This window comes from Monodon monoceros, unplaced genomic scaffold (assembly GCF_005190385.1).
Source record: "Monodon monoceros isolate NGI ecotype Baffin Bay Population unplaced genomic scaffold, NGI_Narwhal_1 Super_Scaffold_7, whole genome shotgun sequence".
Taxonomy (NCBI): domain Eukaryota; kingdom Metazoa; phylum Chordata; class Mammalia; order Artiodactyla; family Monodontidae; genus Monodon; species Monodon monoceros.
Window position 1 is genome coordinate 93,683,803 of NW_021703784.1, and position 17,590 is coordinate 93,701,392.

Consider the following 17,590-nt stretch of genomic DNA (forward strand, 5'->3'; position numbering starts at 1 on the left):
TCTTCCCCAGCACCCACCCTGCAGTCAGTGTGCCCTCCCCCGTACCTGGTCACTTCATCCCACGCAGCCTGAGCCTGGTGGTCTCTGACCCCACCAGCGCCCTCCCTGCTCCATCACCACAGTCCAGCCCCACTCGCCTCTGGGTTCTTTAAGGCACAAGTTTGCCCACCTCTGGACTTCTCCTTGCCTCCCCGATCTTCACAGAGCTGCCCCTCCATTCATCTCTCAGCTTGGGTGTTTCCTCCTCAGAGTCTCCCAGGAGCCCCACCTGAAGTTGCTGTTCAACCACACTAGCCTGTCTCCTATTCTTTGTAGCACTTCCTGCTGTTTCAAAATACCTTATTTATTTGTTTACTTGTTTGTCTCTCTGACTAGAATGTAAGCTCCCTGAGAGCAAGTTCTCTACCCGCCGTGTTCACTGCTGTGTTGCCAGTGCCCAGAACATCACTTGACACATAGGAGGCACTCAATAAACTGCTGAGAGGACAGAGGGCACCCCGGGTTGGGGCTGGGGAGGGCGACAGGCTGGGCCTGTGCTGTAGCCATGTCACCCGTAGCCCTGCCACATCTCATCCTGCTCTGTTTGCAGGTCACTGCCAGGGGATGCTGCACCCCCTACAGGTGAGGCCTCTCCCTGCAGGGCCCCTGTTTCCTCCCTGGTCCTAGGACGGAGGCTCGGTGGGGTGGTGGGGTCGGGTGGGGTGGAGCCCATACGCAGCCTCACAAGAACACAGCTACGTCACAGTCACCGTGAGCCCACAGCCCTTGGCATACGTGCCCCAACAGGCCCCCTTCTCTGCACAATAGTACCTCAGACGTATGTTCACACACCGACACATGCCTAGGCGTCCGGTGCCAGAGAGTAACAGGCAGGTGTTCCGTGCAGGTGAAGAGCTGGTCGAGGCTGCCAAGAGGAACGATTTCTGTAAGGTACTAGTGCCAGGCTCGGGCTTCTTCCCCTTGGCAGCCCCCTCAGGCCCTGGGGAGTGGGGCCTCTGGGCTGGGCCAAGAGCTGATCTGTTGAGGTACGGTCATCTGTCGTCGCCTGGGCCTCTGTGGGGCCTCCGTGTGGTTGTTCCAGTCAGCCATGCCCCCCATCCCTGTCCAGCCCACAATCGATGTCCCTGCATAGGGGCTTCCTAGCTCATTCTGCCTGTCCCTGGTGCTCAGAAAGGATCGAGCCTTAGAGGAACCGCAGGCTCCAAGGCTCGGTCGTCAGTGCTCCCGGGGTGTCCAGGGGCACCTGGGGTGAGAGAAGCTCATCGTGTCTCCCCTGCGCTCCAGAAAGACCCCCAGAGGCCCCTAGGGAGCCTGGGGCCTGTGTGAGTTGGGGGGCGTTTCTGTGGCTGGAAGCAGGGTGGCCCTGAGGAGCCCCAGCCCTGCTCTGCCTCCTGCCCCCAGCTCCAGGAGCTGCACCGAGCCGGGGGTGACCTCATGCACCGAGACGAGCGGAGCCGCACGCTCCTGCACCACGCCGTCAGCACCGGCAGCAAGGAAGTGGTCCGCTACCTGCTGGACCACGGTGAGCTGTGCCACTGGGGCCCCTGGGAGGAAGGAGAGGCTGCCAGGCCTCTCTGACTTCCCCCTCCCCCTTCTCCAGCCCCCACAGAGATCCTTGATGCTGTGGAGGAAAAGTGAGTATGTGGGCAGTGCAGGACCCCAGTTACCCTGGAAACTGTCCCGTCTTTATCTAGCCCCTCCCATTTGGTCCTGTCAGAGCCCATAAACCCTTCCTGGCCACATCTGTCATCCTCTGGGCCACCCCCCCCCCTTGCCCCAGGACCCTGAACTTCCTGCCCTTTCTAATGGCCTTTGGGAGACAGGAGGGCTCAGAGGACTGGATGGGGTCCACAGCCAGCCCCTGTTCCCCCAGCGGGGAGACCTGTCTGCACCAGGCCGCAGCCCTGGGCCAGCGTACCATCTGCCACTACATCGTGGAGGCCGGGGCCTCTCTCATGAAGACAGACCAGCAGGTGAGCAGACTAGCAGGGCAGGCAGGGGATCCACGCAAACACATGCAACCCTTTCCCAAACTCCAGCCCGGGGAGAGGGGAGTCTGGGGGAGGGCCGCCTCCGGGGATTCAAAGCTGTCCTTCAACCAGCACAGTCCAGACCCCGAGAACCTGAGCCAGCAAGAGTTGGCTGCTCCCGAGGGAAGAGCCCCCATCTTCTAAGCCTGCTGGGGCCGACAGGTCCCTGAGGTGATGGCAGCCCCCCTCATCCAGGGCGACACTCCCCGGCAGCGGGCTGAGAGGGCTCAGGACACGGAACTGGCCGCGTACCTGGAGAACCGGCAGCACTACCAGATGATCCAGCGGGAGGACCAGGAGACGGCTGTGTGAGGCCGCTGCGCAGCAGGGCGACGGGCCGCCAGAGGACCAGCCCCTCCTCGCCCACCTCACTGCCACATTCTAGGCGGAGGGCCATAGAGGGACCCGGGACCCAGGACCCAGGGAAGGAGCCCTGTGCTGCTCCCTGTGGAGCTGCCCAGACCTAGGGCTGGACTCTGAGGAGCTGGGGGCCAGGGGGTGGGGTGGGGTCTCACCCGGCCCCCTGAGGCCACAGCCTAACCCAGAGGCTCACAGGGGGCCAGGAGACTGGACTGGGCTGGGCAGACCATTGGGGGGGCTGGGGGGGCCCTCACCTTCCCTGCAGTGGGTGCCCTGGGGTTGAGGGCCCGCAGCCCAGAGGGCAGAGGGCCTTGAGGCCCTGTGAGGGAGCCCCCAGGAAGACGCTTCCTAAGCCTCCGGGTCCTTTAGGACCCTCACTCTGAGGCTCCTGGGAGCTTGGGCCCCTCTCCCGCCCTGACACCACCCCCCCACCCCCGCCCCCAGGGCTTCTTCCCGGAAACACGGAGCCTGCTGCATCTGCCTGCCCGCTGCCCTGCTTAGCACCTACCCGGTGACCCTCCTCCCAAACCCAGTCATTTCACCTCCGACTGTGTGGCCTGGGGGGTGGGGGTGGGGGCTTTCACGGTGACATGTTTACAGCTGGGTGTGACTCAGTAAAGTGGATTTTTTTTCCTTCCCGCTTTTCTTTTTTTGTGGGGGAGGTCTTCCAGAAGCGGTGGGATCTGCTGGGTTATCCTCCGGGTGGGGGACTGGACACCGTCGACCCAGACCCAGACTCATTTCGAGGGATCTTGGCTTCCGTTTCGGGGTGGGGTCCGAGGGGCTGCCCGGGACCTGACCTCTCTGCCTGGCTGCCGCGCTGGTCGTGGCCGGGGGAGGAGCTGATTTCCTCCTGCTTCCCGCTTCCCGCGGGGAAGATAACAATGAAAGTGAAAGAGGTGGAGAGGGGGCGCCTATGGCCTGGGGCAAACCCCCCCCCTCCTGGCCTCAACTGCTTTCGCTGTTTAGGGTATCGGATGAGGTGATCCCCGAGCCTCCAGGCTCAGAAGGGGTGGGCGTTTGCAGCCGCTGCCGGGCCGCGTCTGGAACTTCTCAGACGGCTGCTGTCGGCTCTAAATCTTAACCAAATCCAGGCCTGCGGGCTCCTCCTTCCCCAGCTCCCCCGCCCCCCGCGCGCCCGCCAACCTGCGCGTGGAGAAAGGCGCAGTGGCCTCCGCGCCTTTCCGACCCGTGCGCTTTTTGGGGTGCCCCGTCCGAGCCCCATCCCGACACTGAGCAGAGCATCTCACTGCAGACCTGGTGAAGCGACCCGAGGCGGGGGCTGGCACTCCTTCCCCAGCATCTAATGGGCGCTGAGAGTCGAGCGGGCCCTGGGAGGCGGAGCGGGGCCTCGACGGGGTTAATCACTGCACCCGGGGCTCGACGGACAGAGCCGCACACAGGCTCGAACGCGGGCCCCGCGCCGGGACCTGTGACACACCCGGGGCTCCGTGCTCCCTCCTGGTCTCCACCTAAAGCTCCGTGGCCATGAAGGGAAGCTGGCGTCCAGAGGGGAAAGGGGACGGCCCCGAGGAGGGGGCAGAGGGCGGGGACGGCAAACAGGGGCCTGGGCCGAGGGAGCGCGAGATTGGGGGCTGGGGACAGGGGGTGCCGGGACAGGACGGAGACCCGGGGCTGGGGCTGGGGACGCCAGGAGAGCCCGGCGTCTGAAAGCGGAGGGCACCGGCCGGGCGAGACGAGGCAAGGCGAGGGTGTGGGGCCGAGCGGCGGGAAGAGGGGGTAGAGGCGCGGGGGGCTCGGGGAGGGAGCGGAGGCGGGGATGCCGGGGTCGGGGGCGGCGCGGGTTTGAGGGGAGGGGGCGGGGCAGGTCCTTCGTCGGTGGGGGGGAGGGGGCGGGGGCCCATGTGACCGGCTCAGACCGGTTCTGGAGACAAAAGGGGCCGCGGCGGCCGGAGCGGGACGGGCCCGGCGCGGGAGGGAGCGAAGCAGTGCGGGCAGCGAGCGAGTGAGTGTGCGGGGCCCCGGAGGGCGCGCGGCGGCTTCGGCCCCTCGGCCGCTGCCGATCTGGGGGCTGGAGGCGGGGTGGGGGTCTGAGCTGAGTCCCGGGCTCCAGGCGGCCCCTGGGGAGACTCCTCCCGCTGTGCGCCCCGGCTGGCGGGGAGGGGCCAGCCCCCCAAATCCGCCGCCACCGCAGTAGCCGCCCGACCCTTTGGGCCTGGAAACTGGGGAAAGGGGGTGGGAGGTTCACGCCTGCGGCCCCCAGTGAGGAATCTGACCCGTGCTCTACCCCCAGGATGCAGCGCCGAGGCTTCCTCCTCCTCGCCCTCCTCGCCCTGCTGGCGCTCACCTCCGCGGTGGCCAAAAAGAAAGGTGATATGGAGGGTGGGGGGTTTAAGGAGGGCTGGAGCCGGGCAGGTGAGGCCGGCAGCCTCGGTTCCGAGGCCGGGACTCCAGGAAGGGGTCTCCGAGTGAGTCTCTCCTGGCCCGGGTCCTGAGCTCTGTTCCCCATGCGTTGTAGACAAAGTGAAGAAGGGAGGCCCGGGGAGCGAGTGCGCGGAGTGGATCTGGGGGCCCTGCACCCCCAGCAGCAAGGACTGCGGCGTGGGTTTCCGCGAGGGCACCTGCGGGGCCCAGACGCAACGCATCCGGTGCCGGGTCCCCTGTAACTGGAAGAAGGAGTTTGGAGGTGAGGTGGGGCGCAGGCGGAGGGTAGGCGGGGGGCCCAGCCTCACGGGGACCTGAGCAGACCCGTGGAGGGGGCCACAGGCCACCCAGCTCTGACCCGGGCACTCTCCCGCCAGCCGACTGCAAGTACAAGTTTGAGAGCTGGGGGGCATGTGATGGGGGCACAGGCACCAAAGCCCGCCAAGGCACCTTGAAGAAGGCGCGGTACAATGCCCAGTGCCAGGAGACCATCCGTGTGACCAAGCCCTGCACCCCCAAGACCAAAGCCAAGGCCAAAGGTTAGCAGAGGGGCCAGGGGTGGGGTCATCACAGGTGGCTGCCCCTACCTGCGAAGGGAGTGGGTAAAACCTGAAGTTTTGGATCCTGGCCAGTGAATTTTTGACGTGTCTGTACCGGGTTTCCCTGTAGGTAGAGACACCTTGGGTGGGCGGTACTGAGGGCCCCCACAGAGGGTGCTCGGGAGGTTGAAATCCTGGCTCAAGTAAGGACAAAGTCAGCTGTTCTGTTGGAGCCTTTGGCTTGGGATTCAGGGAAATCGTACTGGAACAGCTTGGCTTTGTCATCTCTCTAGCAGGTGGGGGCAGTTTCTATATGGGAAGGACTTCACAGTCCTTACTTCCTCTTTCCCCTAGCTTCATTCCTGACTCACAGCAGCCCTGGAGGCCAACAGGGCAGAGTGGAATCTGCCCACTTCTCAGGTGAGGGGACTGAGGCTGTTGTCCAGGGCTGCTGGGACCAGGACTGAGACCGGGAACTTGAAGGTTTTCTGATCCCCAAAGTCTAAGCTGGGGGGAGTAAGGACTGTCCAGCATCATAATGGCTGTCCTGTCCCACGGGCTTCCAGGCTAGCTGATAGAGAACCACCAGGGGGCAGAATTTTCTCTTCTCTAATGTCTGTGTTGGGGGGAAGGGGGTCTCCAGTGGGTCACCCAAACCCTGCTAATGCGGTCTTTCTTTCTTGTTTTACAGCCAAGAAAGGGAAGGGAAAGGACTAGCGGCCAGGCCTGGATGCCAAGGAGCCCCCTGGCTTTACTCGGAGGCCTGGCCCATGCCCTCCCTCTACCGGCCCAGGATATAACCCATCAGTGCCTTTTGCCTACTCGTTAGCTTTATCAATCATGCCCTGCTTCTTCCCTTTCACTTGCCCACACCCACCCCAAGTGCCCAAAGTGGGGAGGGACAAGGGATTCTAGGCAGCTTGAGCCTCGCCCAAAGGGATTTGATTCCCCTGTACCCACTTTTCTTCTTCCCCCAATGATGCCATTACTAAGAAATAAATAAATGTCTTTTTTTTTTTTCCCCAATAAAAGCTTTCTTTTAATATATAAAAGCCCCTTCCCAGGAAGTTTGCTGTGGTGATTTGTTGGAGGTGGGAGAATGGAGGAAAGAGAGGGCTGGAGGGAACGGTGGCTTTCAGGGGGTTGAAGACTTGGCGGTGAGTGCCCCCCAGAGCTCATGGAGAAAAAACGGTTATGAAAATTTCTTCCAGGGCCCCCTACTGACCCCTGGAAGGGTGCCCCCCATCAAGTCCCCTGAGCCTCTCAGTCCTGTTTCTCCAGGGGCCAGGGCTGGGGGAGGGAACCCAGGGGACTCATTAGAACTGATTCCCCCCATCTCAGTTTCCCCCAGGTAAAGGTCTTTTGGTCCAGCCCACTGCCAATCCAGAAGGTTCTATCAGCTGGGAGAGGAGAGATGGGGGTCGCTTGCCTGCCTCACCAGCCCTGCCCCAACTGTCACTGAAGCCTGTGTGTGGGTCAAGTCCACCCCCGTTTTCTCCCTGGTGACCCACCAGGGGTCCCTCGTGCTGCAGAGGCCAGCCGTGAATACCACTCACCACAGTCCCACCTTCACTGTGTGTGACCCGAGCCAAGCCCTCTCCTTGGGGAGGGAGGGCAACTCTTCAGAATGACAGGGGCCACTCAGCTCAGCCTGGGGAGGTAGGTGGCCAGGCCCCAGTTCCTGAGTGAACCCCTGATCTCCCTGCTAGCCCATCCTGAACGTGGCCAGGGTAGTGCCGTAGGGGGTGCTCGGAGCCCCCTCTGCCTGGCCTCCAGCCAGCTCACCCACTGACCCGCCCACCCAACCAGAGCCCTGCTGAGTAGCTGCAGCAAGGGGAGACTTCTGCCCCTGGAGAGAGATATAGGAAGAGGAGGCTGAGCCTACATGCGGGGTACAGGGGGGCAGAAAGCACCGATTACAGCAGGATGGGGGACCCTTCCCTCCCTGAGCCTCCTTTCCCAAGCATTGGCCCCTTTGCTCCTCCCAGAGGGGTGCTGGGCTCTGCTCCCCTCCAGATGTCCGTTCTTTCAGCCACGCTGGCTGGTCATAGTGGGGCAGGTGCCCACATAGGCCAGTGCTCCCCAGCTCCCTGAGGCAGGACAAGAGCGATGGGTCAGACTGTCCAGTTTGGTCACTTCCTGGGGCTGATCCTCTTTGGCCTGAGCAGAGACCTGGTCTCTGAATCCAGCCAGAGCCTCTTCCTGAGGCTCACGGGGTCTCGGGAACATCAGTTCTCTTCGGCAAACATGAACACTGAGAAGTGCCTCCACATCTCTCCCTGGCAGCAGCTGACACGTGGTCCCCAGCACACACACCAGCACCTCCAGTGGTACCCCTACCTGCCTACCTGGCAGTGCCGATGTTCCGATACTGGCATAGCAGCAGGTGTCTGAAAGTCTTTTTAAAGGTGGCATTGCAGAGGGCGTAGCAGGCCGGGTTGATGGTGCTGTTGACGTAGCAGAGCCAGTAGCCAATGGACCACACGGTGTCAGGAATGCAGCTCTGGCAGAAGGTGTTCACCAGGACCATGACATTGTAGGGTGTCCAGGTGAGGATGAAGGCTAGCAGAATGGCAAAGATGGTCCGAGTCACCTTGCGCTCCCGGGCAGCCATCTGCCGCTTCTTGCGCACCTGGTTGCGGGCGATGCTGGCAAACTTGCGGGCCACATTGGCCGCCGGACGCATGCCAGCCGGCGTGGCAGGCACAATCTCGATGGCTGTCACACACTCGTTGCCTGTCTGCTTCGTCACAATCTGGATCTTGGACCATTTGGAGGCCGGATTGAGGGTCCGTGGCTGCAGGGGAGGTGCAGGTGTGGCGGGCGTGGTGGCCTCTGTGGTTGACAGCTCTGTGGGTGGTCGTTCCTTGGTGTTCTGGGTGGCGCTGCCCGAGCTGGACTCATTGGAGGTGTCCTTGTCAGCCACTGGGCGTGGCGGGGGGGGGAGGACCGGTGGAGGGGCCTCCTCTAGCTTCCCGTTGCGCAGCTCCCCCCGAGAAGCTTCTCCTGGGGGCGGTTTCTTGACACTCTGCTTCATCAGGGGGCTCTTGAGGAAGGCCAGGGTCTTGGCCTTCTTCTCCTTAGGGCCTTCGGGCCGGTGCTTGTGAACTCGGCTGCGACTGGCCAGGGAGATGTGGATGTAGAGCACCGTCATGATGACCACAGGCAAGTAGAAGGCAGCGATGGCCGTGCCGAAGGTCACCGCCGGGTTGGACAAAAACTGGATGAAGCACTGGTTGTCTGGCACCGTCCGCTTGCCCACCACAAACTGCCAGAACAAGATGGCAGGTGCCCAGAGCACGAAGGACAGGACCCAGGCAGCGGCGATCATGAGGCCCGCCATCTTGGTGGTTCGCCGCGCGGGGTAGGTGAGGGGCTTGGTGACGCAGAAGTACCGGTCAAAGCTGATGATAAGCAGGTTCATGACAGAGGCATTGCTCACCACGTAGTCCAGGGCCAGCCACAGGTCACACACCACGGCACCCAGAGGCCAGTAGCCCTTGATGATGTACACGGTGTAGAGGTTCATGGAGAAAGCGCCTATGATGAGGTCAGCACATGCCAGGCTGAAGAGGAAGTAGTTGTTGACCGTCTGCAGTTGCCTGTTGACTTTGATGGATAGCATCACCAGGATGTTGCCCACGACAGTCACGAGGCTCAGTGAGCCTGTCACCGTGGCAATGAACACCATCTCCACTGTCTCATAGCGGTTATGGGTTGACGTGACCAGGCGCACAGACTGGTTGCCCAAGCTGCCATTGACCGGTGTGAAGTTCGCCATTTTGGTTAGCAGCAGTGGGCGGGCAGTGTCTGGAGGAGGAAGGAGAGAGGAAAGGGGTGAATGGTTGAAGGGGACTAGAGGGGTGAGGTGGGGTACACTGGAGTCAAGGCGACAGAGGAGCATCACCATCCTGCAGAACTCCATCCTTAGAGAACTCTGTCCCATCACTTCCTCCTGTACTCGGTCACTCGTCCTTTGTTGAGTGCCTACTCTTGTACAAGCACTGTTGTACACGCTGGGGTTACAGAGTGAAGGAGACACACGCAGGCCCCACTCTCACGGAGCTTACAACCCTAGCAGGGGAGACATACAAGCATGTGAGCCACAAAAAAGTGCTAGAAAGAAAACAAGGGCAGGTGATGGTGAGTGAGTCAGAGGGGTGATCAGCGAAGGCCTCTCCGAGGAGGTGAGCTGGATGATGAGGAGGAGGCAGCCACAAGAAGAGCTGCAGAGAGTGGCCTAGTCAAGGGCAATGGCGAGAGCAAAGGCCCTGAGGCATGTGTGAGGCATGGAAAGAAGGCCAGTGTGGGTGGAGGGCTGGGGGGAAGAGAGGTCCCAGATATCAGTATGTGGCTCTGGTCAGACGTATTCATTCATTTACCCATTTGGTCATTTCTTAACCAAACATTACCGGGGACCTGCCCTCCAATCCCTACAGAAGGCACTAGGGACAAAGGCAAGAATATATACTACCAGCGAACATTTATTGTCTACTCAGTGCTGGGCACTTTCTACACTTTTTATAAGTATTCATTCATTTCATCCTCATAGCAAACCTATGAAGTAGATACTGTGTTGTTTTGGTGGGGTTTTTTTTGTTTTTGTTTTTTTTGGTGGGGGGGTGGCATGTGGCTCGGCACGCAGGATCTTAGTTCCCCAACCAGGGAATGAACCCAAGCCCCCTGGAGTGGAAGCACAGAGTCTTAACCACTGGACCGCCAGGAAAGTCCCGGATACTGTTATCTTTTACTAACAGATGAGGAAAGTAAGGCACGGAGATGTTAAATAAACTGCCCGAGGTTCCACAGCTTGATCTCATGTTGCTGTCCCAGAGCTAAGGGTTCTGGTAGAGGGAGGCCCAAAGAGCCACAAGAGCCAGTGATCCCACCTTGGGGAAATCTTCCCAGAGGACCAGAAGAGGTGACATGGAACTAGGAATCCAAGAAGGAGGAGGAGGAAAGTGCCACTGTGGCATCCCCTCCCGGAGCCCTCCCCCATCCCCAGGGCGTGGGGATGCAGTGCAAGGGTAGCTGGGGTCTGTCAGCAGCCAGGGGCTAAGACCTGTGAAGAATCAGAAGCCTAAAGGGCCCATCAACTGAGGAAAGACACACACAGCTTCCCAGGGGCCAGTGCCCTCCCCAAGGCCTGACAGGGAACCCAAAGGGTGAGCGAGTGTACCAGAGGGAAGAGAGGGGCTGCAGCAGGGGAGCCTGTGGCCAGCCCCTGAGGGTACCCCTCGGCCCACCGGTACACACCACGGCGCCCCAGCTGGGGTCCTCCAAGCACGAGGCTCCTCCCCAGAGCCTCGTCACGTCTCCTCCCCCTCTTCCTCTCCTCTGCGTGTGAGGGAGGCCCACGCCCAGGGCACTGTGCCAGGGCAGCCGCTCAGCCCAGCCTCCTTCACACCCGCCAACACGCGCACCATTACACACGCACACAGGCCCATCACAGCCATGCCAGCCCCGCAGCTCCCTGTCGTATATGCAGTTCTGTGCGTCTGTGTGAGAGAAGCAGAGGAGAGACAGTGGGGTGTGGAAGAAGGAGCATGCGCCCCACAGCCCAGGCTCCACGGCCAGCGGGCTCTTAGCCGTGTGGCCTTGCACAAGCCACCTCACCTTCCTGCTCCTCTCTTTCTCATCTGCAAAACAGAGAGGATGCCTGTCCCGGGGCGGCCTCCCTCCCCGGCAGCGGTGGGGGTCAGCAACTCAACTCCATCTCCAGCATTAACGTGCACTGGACGCTGGAGCCAGGTGCCAGGGTGACGCCCCCTCTCCAAGCCTGGCTTCAGTCCCCTTAAGCCACCATCACAGACGCAGATGCAGACCCAGCCTCCTGGCCTGGTAGTTTCAGTTCTCATGCCCAAATCCTAGGTTCACAGGAGAGGCTCACAGAGGGGTGGTGCCATCCCCAAGGTCGCAGAGGAATCAAGGGCAAAGACCAGATACTGCCTTCTCCTGGGGGGGGGGGGGGGTCTCTGACAGCCCTTTTCAGTGCTGAGAGACTCCAGAATGGAGCCTCAGGCACCACCCTCTGAGGAGGGGTGGAAGGGCAGAGGCACCCAGCGTGGAGAGGCTGTCCTTCCTAGGCACCTGCCCGTAGGCACAGGGTGGGCAGGAGTGATCTGTCAGCCAGCCCCAAGGAAACCCTCGCTCTAGCCTCCCAGGTTCAGGACACAGGCCAGTGAGATCAGAATGGGGCTCGAGGTATCAAATAGGAAAAACATAATCGCTCTTGTTTATTCAGTGTTAATTATGAGTCAGGAATCCCTCTGAGCTTTTTATACAGATTATCGGGTTTAATTCCTACAGCAGCCTGAGAAGGCAGGTGCTATAAGTATGCTCATCTTACTGAAGTAAGTATCTTCGTACAGATGAGGATAATGTTAATTAACTTGCCTAAAGTCACCCAGTGTGTAAGCAGGGGCGGGGGCAGGATTAGAACCCAGGAGCCACCTTCTTAACTGCAAGGTGCTACTGCCTCTAGAGTTGATTTCCCGCCTCTGCTCTCCCCTCCTCAAAACCACACCACTAGGGGTGGGTCAGGGGAGGCCTGGGTAGGGCCCCTTCTCATTCCCTGCCAGCTCCCACACTTAGCTTTCCCAGAAGAAAAGAGACCTCTTGTCTCCATCTGTACAGCTAGTCTCCAATCAGGTGGCCAAGGGTTTAGTCCCTCTCTGGGCCCTCTTGGGGAAGCTGCCAGCTGCAGGCACGGCAAGGCACTCTCCCTGTTCCCCACCCAAACTATCTTTCTGGACCCCTGGGGGTCACCCGCAGACGTTCTGACTGCACCCTCCTCTGGAGCGTTTCTCTGGGACGCAGGCCCGCCCGAAACCTGGGGAGGCGAGCAACCGCCGCCCAGGCATGTGCGCACCGCTAGATGGCAATGTCGGTCCCTGGGTGCCAGCTCCGGACCTGGAGAGGATGGCCGCTATTCGCCACCGCCCCCTACTCCAAGGCGACTGGGAAAGCAGTGGAGGTCCCAGGCCGGGCCTCCCAGGGGAGGGACTTGGGCCCCCCCCCCCCCACAGGCCTCACCCCGTAGCTGCCTTTAGGCCTCACCCCGTAACAGCCTTTGGCTCCGCACGGGGTTCAATGGTGGGAAAGTTAAGGGCGCCTGGTTCCACCCCTCACGCGGCGAGGAAAGTGTGGGCGGGAAGGCGACTGCGAGTTCTGTTTGTGTGTGATTACTGGGAAGCTCGAGTAGAAGCTAGTAGCTGTCTGCATGTGCGTGTGTGCGCGCGCTGGGCCACGCCTGGATACCAGTGCGCCCGTGTGCGTGTGAGCATGCTCGCGCGGTGTGGACACGTGCATGTGCATGCGTGTGTGCGCCTGGAGTGCTGCGGCCTGGGGGATGCACACGGTTCGGGTGTGCCTGTACCTGTGAGCTTGTGTACACGAGCAAATGCAGGTCCCACAGTGGGTGACCCGCCACATTCTAAACGCCCCTGTAGGGAGGCTCAGCCCAGACTTCGGCTGTCTGAGTAGGAAGAAGGTCGGGCCAAGAACCGGTGTCTAGATGGCGCCCCGCCTGTGCATGGGGAAGAGTCGCCGGCAGGACAAGACCGGACTACAATCTGGGCTGCGACAGACCCCCTGACCTTGGGGGCGTCTTCTTAGCAGAGAGTCCTGTGGTGTCTGCGTCCCCAATGCTGCGGTGCAGAGTCCCAGGCTGGGACTGACTTCTGTCGAGGGGCTGCTGCTAGAGTCTCTCAACCGGGCTTGCGGGACGCTAGGTTCAGCTCAATGTGCCCACTGTGCAGTTATCGCCAAAGGGCGCCCAGTCTGCCTGGCAGGAGGGTGCTTGGTCGGGCCTTGTTGGGAATTATTACTGGGCCCATCTGGAGGCTCCTCCATGTCTCCGTGGTTGTCGAAGGGGCCCCGAATCTCCCGTGCCCCACTCTCCCCCAACTCCCTAGAGCGCAGTTCCTGCAGCCTCTGGGCGTGGGCACCGTGCTTTCCCGGGCCCTGGAGCCCCCCCTTCCCGGACGCGATGGGAGCGTGTTCCCTGGACGCCGGGGGTGGGGGTGGGTCCTCGATTCCTAGTCGTTCGCTCTAGGGCTCCGGGAAGGCTGTGGTCTCTGGATCTGTCCCTGGGGCGGGAGAGGAGACTCAGGAGTTGCGGGGAGAGAGAAAGCGCGCAGGGGATTTGGCACCAGAGCCTGAAGCTTCCGCCCTGGGGCTCGGGCCTTGGCGCTGGACCTCCCAGTCTCTGAGCCTGGGCAAAAGAGGTGGGGAGTCTTGGAGGGGGGAGGGGCACCAGGAGAGGGCAGTGGTGTTTTCCGTCGGAGTTCAAGGTCGCTGATGGAGGACTCCACGGACTGGAGTGGGCTGGCAGCGCTGGGGGGTGGGGGGCGGGGAGACGGGCGGGAAAAAGGCTCTTTGGGGCTCCAGCGTCCGGCGCCCTGCAGAGCTGCCAGAGGAGGGCAGAAGTGCGGGGTCCCGCCCCCGACGGCTGCCCCTGGCTCCTGGCGGGCTGTGGGCGGGCACACACACCACCACCACCACCCGACCCACTGAGAGTCCATTCCTTCCCAGAGGCGCACCCGGAGATGCCTCCGGGCGACTCCGGGCCTTGCTTCCAGCGGGCCCCTCGCCCCCGGGCCCTCTGGAGCTCCCAGCGCCGCGCTCGCCCCCGAAGGAGCCTGAGGCCCTGGCCCAGTCGGGCCCGCCTCGGGGCGCCTCAGAGGGTCCAGAAGCCACGCGTCCTTCTCTCCCAACCGGGTCCCCCGCCCCCGCGCTGCCGCGGAGTCACTTACCAGACACCTCCGCCCAGTTCTCCTCGCACCTGACAGACGGCTGGACGGGCAGGTGGCCCCGCGGGCCAGCGGGTGGGGCGGGCGGCCGGGCCGCGGGCCGGGGGCGGGGACGGGGTGCAGAGGGGCGGCCCCTGCTCCGCCCGCAGCTCCCAGCGCTGTGGCTCCGACTCGCGCTCACGCTCGCACTTTTCCCCGAGCCGCGTGATGTCACGGGGAAGCAGCCAATCCTGGTGGGCCCGCGCCGCCCGCCCCGGGCCGGCCACCCAACGGGGACGCGCGGGGGCCACCACCCCGGGCGTCGGGGACCCCAGCTACGCGCGCCCCTCCCTGGAGCCGGCCGGCAGCTCTCCACTCGGGCACTATGGGGGCACCGCCCACGGTCACCAGTGCTGTTTAGCGGGGGGCGCTGCCCTCCCGGGAGGCTGGGGGTGGGGTGGGGTGTCCGCGTTGTCATGGGGACGCGGCGCCCCCTCGTGGGCTGGGAAGGGAGCTGGCAGCCCCGTCTGGCTGCGTTCCCATCTCCGCTCTGACCAAGCCCCCGGGACCGGTAGGTGGTCTCGCGCCCCGCCCGGACCTCACTCTTTATACTGCCCGGCTCGCAGCTGGACCACGGAGGCGCGAGTGTTTGACCCCAACAGGAGGTTATGGGTGGCTGGGGTAGGCTCTGCCGCCCCGGTTCCGTCGGGGCAGAGAGCCGAGGGCCGGCAGTTTCGAGCCTCGAGGCTGCGTACTGGCTACCGGGCAGCCACAGAAGAGGGGCGCCGTCGGGGCCTGGGAAGGAGCTGGAGAGAGAAGCCAGGCAACGGTCCCCAGGGAGAGAGGAGCCGGCTCATCGCACACAACCCTGCCCGCCCCCCATTCCTGCCGCCCTGTTCCCTGCTCCCGCGCTCCAAGCCGGGGAGTGGGTGCGCACCCTTTCTCCAGCCCCGGGAAAGAACGCGCCGCTCATCCAGCCGCGGCCTGGAGGGCAGGTTCACCGATGCTTGTGCGGGAAAGCCGAGTGCCCAAGGTCACCTGGAGCGGAGCCCGGAACGAGACCCCAGAAGGCGAGCTGCTGGTCTCTTGAAGTGTCCGGGAACCGCGCGGGCCGGAGCCTTGGGACTTGGGGCCTTGCCTGCACCGAGCAGGAGGGTCCGCTGGGGCGCTCGCCGGACTGAGAGCAGGGAGGCTTCAGCACCTCGGAGAGCTCCACCTCTGCCCTGACCTTGGGGGTTCTGCTCCGCCTGCCCAGGCTCCAGCGTTTCTGCCTCCCTCTGAGACGGCCCTTCCTCGGGCCAGTCAAGGTCCGACTCGCTCCCACAACGCCCGGGCCTGTCACCCCAAACTCTCTGAGCGCAAACATCCAATTAACCTTAAGACGGATGGGTTCTTCTCTTGGAAAATCAACTCAAGTCCCGCCCCTCCTCCACCCTCCCCCAAGGGTTGGGCGGGGGGCTGTGTGTGCGGGGGAGGTGGAGGCCGCACCAGTGCAGGAGGCAGCAGGAGCTGCCAGAGAAGGGGCGGGAACTCAGGCAAGAGGCAGCCCTTTGGGGCTCTTGGTGTGGAGCCCTCTGTGCTGAACAATGAGGCAGAGGTCGGGTCCTACCGCTCCCCAAGGCGACGGCTGGAGTTGGCAGTCGGCTGCAGTGAGAAGCCATGGTCCTTTACATGAACAATCTGGGCTCCCATGATTCTCATAACCAAAGGATGAAAAAGCCCTATTGTTTTTGCTTGCACTTCACACATGAGGAAACAGGCTTGGTTGGTTCATATGACAATTAGATGACAGTCTGTACTCACTGGTTTCCCTTTTTCACATCCCTCCTAGGGTCCAGGAGAGGGTGGTCCTCCTAGGAGGGTGAAAGTGTGTGTGTGCACACGCACACAGGCCGGGAGAAGGCCAGACACTTACAACTGTAAGATGGGGAAACAAGCAAGGCCACTGGAGGCCACAGAAACTTATCACTAGAAATGTCTCCAACCACTGCCTTGAATTCTTCCAGAAGCTGTCAGGCAAACCTGCTCCAGTTTCTCCAAAATCCCTACTATGGTGTAGGGCATTTGGCCTCCCCCAATCCCAGAACGTGGAGAGCTGAGACAGGAACCAGGGGACCTGGTTTAGTCTGTACTCTCTTTGATCCAACTGGTTCCATAGACATCTTGGGTCCACAGAACTGCTCTGAACCTATTTCCTCATCTCCAAGGGGATTGCTGAGCTCTGCCCCGCTGGCCCCATAACCTCATCATGATATGCAAGGGGGCCCATGAAGGCCCTACTGGGGAGGCTCTACCCACACAGCAAGGGCTTTCTGAGGAAAGAGGTTGGTATGGGGACGGAATGTGTTGACAGGGGCCTCCAACAGGCAGGGGCTGGGTTCATCCTTGGCCAGTAAGGACAGAGGCGAGGCCAGGCAGGACTGAATTTAAGTCACTTCATCCACAAAGCCTCCTCATACCCCCTTTTTCAAAGTAACAGAATACGTTAGGGTCCCATCTGGGTTCAAACCCTGGCTCCACCATTTAGTTGTGTGATCTGGGTGTACCAGTACCCACCTCAGAGGGGTTTTGTGCTAAGGACTGAGAGATAATAAACACTGAATCCTTGGCACACGGTTCACATTCAACATAGTCCCCACTCTTGGACCATGGAATTCTTTCTCCCACTGGGGGCAGTATGTGGGTGGAGGGCACGCATTGCAGTGGGCGCCCTTCTCTTTTCATCCTTTAATGCATAGCTCAAACCTCACCTCTTCAAGGAGGCCTTGTCTTACAGAGCTGGAATTAACTTTTAAGAGGTTGCAGATAACACACCATTGTAAAGCAATTATAACCCAATAAAGATGTTTAAAAAAAAAAAAAAAAAAAAAAGAGGTTGCAGAGTACAAGCCCTGCCTCCTAGAGGGAGAAAATGAAGCAAGAGAAAAGGCAAGTGGCCTGCCCAAGGTCTCACAGCTGGTGTGTCTTAGTCCAGAGTGTGCTGTAATATAACAGTTTTCCAAAAAATTCTACTGTTCCTCACCATATAACTCTTAACAGTGTTTTGTATTATTTGCTTGCCCATTTATCTTTTGGTTTTGCCTCTGCTGGGGCAGAACCTATACTTCTGTATGCCCCATAGTGTCTGGGACAGAGTTGAGCACACAAAAGTTACTCAAGAAGTACTTGTTGCTGGCAAAAAGCCCTGCGGTGGCTCTGATTTCCCTGTATGCCTCTGTGAGAGCAGGGTCAAACATCCTTCTTCCGCTTTCTAACTGACTTAAATCTAAGTGTCCAAGGCCCATGACCACAGCACACCCCTCAGCCGCTGTACTGACACAAAGTAAAGGGAAACCTGAGCAGCCAGCAAATGGCATCTTTGGGGGATGCCTGTAGATAAGGCCAAGCTCCCTGCTGGCTCACGCAGACACCCATTATGGGCGCTTTCCCAGGACTGCAGGTGAGCCAGCTTTCTGGCCAGTTACATCTTCACTCCAGGCCCATCATCCTGGGTAGGAAGCAATCACGACGAGCAACCTTAGATCATTCTTACCTACGCACCTGT

General features: G+C 61.2%; 3 protein-coding genes across 19 annotated transcripts in view; 2 read left to right on the forward strand and 1 right to left on the reverse strand.

Moving 5' to 3' along the window:
• The window catches only part of DGKZ (diacylglycerol kinase zeta), a 33,766-nt gene extending 29,846 nt beyond the window's left edge, over positions 1-3,920 (forward strand). For 7 of the 16 annotated variants that reach the window (XM_029207095.1, XM_029207092.1, XM_029207093.1 and 4 more), the window contains 6 exons: positions 590-621; positions 887-930; positions 1,402-1,522; positions 1,601-1,634; positions 1,874-1,973; positions 2,226-3,026. In XM_029207095.1, coding sequence (XP_029062928.1) covers positions 590-621; positions 887-930; positions 1,402-1,522; positions 1,601-1,634; positions 1,874-1,973; positions 2,226-2,342 — 448 coding nt within the window. In that variant the 3' untranslated portion in view covers positions 2,343-3,026. Of the gene's footprint in view, positions 1-589; positions 622-807; positions 931-1,401; positions 1,523-1,600; positions 1,635-1,873; positions 1,974-2,192 lie in introns of those variants that run through there. The other 9 variants (XM_029207080.1, XM_029207081.1, XM_029207088.1 and 6 more) reach the window with 4 other exon arrangements.
• A 328-nt stretch (positions 3,921-4,248) lies between these two features.
• MDK (midkine) lies at positions 4,249-6,373 on the forward strand. Of its 2 annotated transcripts, XM_029208378.1 has the most exons (6): positions 4,249-4,356; positions 4,645-4,721; positions 4,870-5,037; positions 5,153-5,314; positions 5,669-5,734; positions 6,006-6,365. In XM_029208378.1, exons 2-6 carry the CDS (start codon positions 4,646-4,648, stop codon positions 6,029-6,031), a joined length of 498 nt encoding a protein of 165 aa, XP_029064211.1. In that variant the 5' UTR covers positions 4,249-4,356; position 4,645; the 3' UTR covers positions 6,032-6,365. The 2 variants fall into 2 exon arrangements, with proteins under 2 accessions (XP_029064211.1, XP_029064212.1); XM_029208379.1 differs by lacking the exon at positions 5,669-5,734 and having other exon boundaries at positions 6,006-6,373.
• Positions 6,374-7,649: 1,276 nt separating this feature from the next.
• On the reverse strand, positions 7,650-9,141 carry CHRM4 (cholinergic receptor muscarinic 4). Its single transcript, XM_029208862.1, has one exon. The coding sequence runs from the start codon at positions 9,093-9,095 to the stop codon at positions 7,659-7,661; it is 1,437 nt and encodes a 478-aa protein (XP_029064695.1). The 5' UTR covers positions 9,096-9,141; the 3' UTR covers positions 7,650-7,658.
• Positions 9,142-17,590: the final 8,449 nt, after the last annotated feature.